At 41.6% G+C, this 3,397-nt stretch overlaps 1 protein-coding gene across 1 annotated transcript; it reads right to left on the bottom strand.

The window, feature by feature from the left end:
- Positions 1 to 201: 201 nt before the first annotated feature.
- LOC311232989 (beta-crystallin A1-like) lies at positions 202 to 2,947 on the bottom strand (the record flags this gene model as incomplete). Its single annotated transcript, XM_084319837.1, has 5 exons — positions 202 to 349; positions 968 to 1,110; positions 1,510 to 1,651; positions 2,557 to 2,675; positions 2,900 to 2,947. 5 exons carry the CDS (start codon positions 2,945 to 2,947, stop codon positions 202 to 204), a joined length of 600 nt encoding a protein of 199 aa, XP_084175963.1.
- Positions 2,948 to 3,397: the final 450 nt, after the last annotated feature.

Genomic DNA, 3,397 nt, shown 5'->3' with positions numbered 1-3,397 from the left:
GTGATGGTTTAAAAAAGAAAAAAAAAAGTGCTGTGAACACGTTGACACCGTTAAGCACCTGAAACCCGGCCTGAGGTCCTGCTTTGACTAGCCGGACCAGCGGAGCCGGGCTGGAGAAGGTAGAGGAGAAAAGAAGGAAGGATGGAACTGAAGGAGGAAGGGTGGAGGTGGAGGGAGAGGAGGAAAAAGAGGAAGCAAGACTTAGTGCTGAATCCTCCTGACGGACTGGATCTGGGGAGTCTGGGAGTGGGATCCGAACTCGCGGTAACACTTGTACTCTCCTCCGTGACAGTCGCACTCCAGGATGTACTGGTGACCGCGATATCCGGGGAACTGGTAGCACACGAAGCTGGAAACAGACAAAAACAGGTCGATTAGACTAGCGGATAATGAGAGCTAGGGAATTAAAGGAAGGATTTTGTTACCAGCATTTATGCGGGAGGTATCCTCTACTTGTGACCAGAATCACAGATAGGAAATCTTTATTTCCTGATAGTAGCAAACATTGCCACAGGAAATACAGAATGTTTATGTTGTCAAGTTGAAGCCGTCTATAAGATCTCAACATCCATTATTAATATGAGCTGGCTAGTTGATTGACAAGTAATGTAACTACTCCACTACCATTCAGTTAATTTTAGTGGTCGAGACTTAATTTCCCAAATGGTTGTATAGAATTCCAGACAATATCACTGTTCCCATGAAAGATTTGAAAGCATTCTCTATGATGACACTGACTGCTTGACCTCCATATGTTTTATGCTCCTAGAATCATAGCAGGCAAGGGCACCATATGGAACCATAAGGCCCCTGGACAATGTTACCCTGGTGGCCGTTGTAGTATTCCTATTTTGCATTCAAGTGTGTCGATAGCTGGCGTGACTGTGACGTTATGGTACACATGCGGGAATGTGTGAGAGAGTGTGTTAAGTAGCAATTGCTCAGTGAAAAGATAATGATGACTTACGCTCCACTCTGGATGTGCATGGATCCAACCTCGTTGTTCATCCAGCCCATGGCCTGCAGGGAGGGGTAGTCATCACACAGCTCAAACTGATGACCCAGCATGTTCTCCTTCTCGTAGATGGTCATACGGCTCTCCTTGTGGCTCTGCATTGGGAAAAAGCAAGAGTGTGTGGGGGAAGGGAGGTGGGGGGAGGTATTACAGACACATTTGTGATTAATTGTGTGAAATGTGTGCGTGATTGTTATATGTACGTCAAAGGAGTTGCTGGGATGTGCAAATATCAGTAGAAATATTTTTATTTACTCTCAATAACTGTCGAACTAAATTAATGTGTGCAAAACTGTTGGATGGTGTGTGAGAGATTATGTGCAAAATAAATCAGCATTGTCTTTTGGTGAAGTGTCCCTTTAAGTTCAAATGTGGATTTTTCTTTTTCTTTTCCCTCTCTTTTATCGTGCGATAATGTACTGAGATGCAATTCGATGTGAGAAGTGGTTATGTTTAGATAAAGGACGGCGATGGGTTTCTATTTTGGAACCTACGGCAGAGCAGATGGGCCTGAAAGAGATCATCCTCTCGATGCGGTAGGAGTTGCTGCCACTGTAGGCCTCGAAGCGAGGGTAGTCTCCCTTCTCCAGGATGAACTGCTGACCACAGAAGCTGGAATGCTCATAGCCCACCCAGCTACAGACAGAGGAAAAGAGAAATATAAGAGGGCGAAAGGGACACAACATGGAACATGGAACATGGAAAAAAATTGTCTACTGTGAACACAAACAATTTACATTTTCCCCTCGTTAGTCTATTTCAGTTAATTAGTTATTGGAGGAAGCTCAGTGGCTGTAAATATCGATTACTTCTTGCTGCTCAGACCATTTCTCAGGATTGTGGGGGTGTGGTCAGATCATGCTTGATTGACAGCTCTCTTTCAGCTCAAGTGCCAGCCAATCAATAAAAAGCTTTGCTATAAACTCTATCAAATCTATCAAATGGACCCTACTTGGTTAGAAAGCTTGACTAATTGACTAACTAGCAAACTAGGTTAGACCACCCAAATCTGTGTTTTCATTTATACCTCCCTAAGTATGCATTTTAGCATTCACATACATGAAACAGTTAGCATTAGCTTTACTATGCTACACCTTTGAACTACTATCAACTCTGGGAGAACCATGCTAATGTTTGTAGTTATAGTGTTATAGGGAGGGGTTATGTTAATGCCTGTAGTTGTTATATATAGTGTTAGGAGAGGGTTTATGCTAATGCTCCCTAGTTTTTATATAGTGTTAGGAGGAGAGGGGTTATGCTAAGGATGGCGCCAGCGTCTCATCAAGCCATGACTTCAGGTTTGCCCAATAAATCCTGAACACAAAAATGCTGAAAAACGATTTAACATAATCTAGTAGGCTACTACATAGTTCAGTCTTTTCATGTGTTTTCAGCAACTATTTTCTAACATACATAATGAGTTTTAAAACAAATCTCTGAATCTGCTTTACCTGGACTTTAAATTGTTCTCCACTCTGGCATTGAAATGAGACTTACAGTATAATTTCCATAACTGTGGGAAGTGCTTTCTGGATACTTACGCGCCACACTCAACCTTCAGGGAGCGGATGTTCTCCATTCCACACTCCATGATGTTCTGGCAGCAGGCGGTGAACTCCATGCGCTTTCCCTGGAAGAACTCCTGGTCGTACACAGTAATCTACAAAACGAAGGAGAAATCTCGTTGTAGGCACTAATATCAAGTTAGAGTTAAAAAAAAAGAAAAGTTGAAATGTCTGTGTTTCCATCATACCAACATACTATTTGAGAATACACACATACATGTTGTACTTTTGCTTGGTGGTCATCAATCATATAGAGGCCTAATACATTTTACAGTATATTTGAGGTGCAGGCTGTTTCCAGGTAATGCCATATGCTTACCTTCCAAGGGCCCATGGGCATGGGGTTCATAGGGTTAGTCAGAGCCATTATTATCCTTTATCTCTGCAATACCTGGAGGGACAGAGAGAAACAACGCTATCAAACAACTCTATTTTTCATCTAGTCAAACCCCACATTATTAGGTATCTGTAGAACGTTTTTTTTATATATATTTTTTTTAGATTTACATTTTTTAAATTATTTTCTCTCACGTATAGTATCATTATATTGGATATGAATGACTTGCCCTGTCCCCTGCTATGTAGCACAACCTACTGAGTCATCCAGCCAAATGTCAGATAAATCTGGGACTACTAGCCTCTTATTACCATTTCTTACACTGTAAAATGCCCCCATTTTCAAAATCTCGTTGTGAATATATACATCATGTAAAATGAGCTAAGTAAACTGGACCAACTTATCTGGCTTCAAACTAATCAAACAAGGTTACCATCCATATTTGATAGACCCTGTGACATAAGGGGTGGCCCATTACTC

The sequence above is a fragment of the Notolepis coatsorum genome (assembly GCF_963971535.1).
Source record: "Notolepis coatsorum genome assembly, chromosome: 8".
In the NCBI taxonomy this organism is placed as follows: Eukaryota; Metazoa; Chordata; class Actinopteri; order Aulopiformes; family Paralepididae; genus Notolepis; species Notolepis coatsorum.
This window is presented reverse-complemented; position numbering and strand designations above follow the sequence as displayed.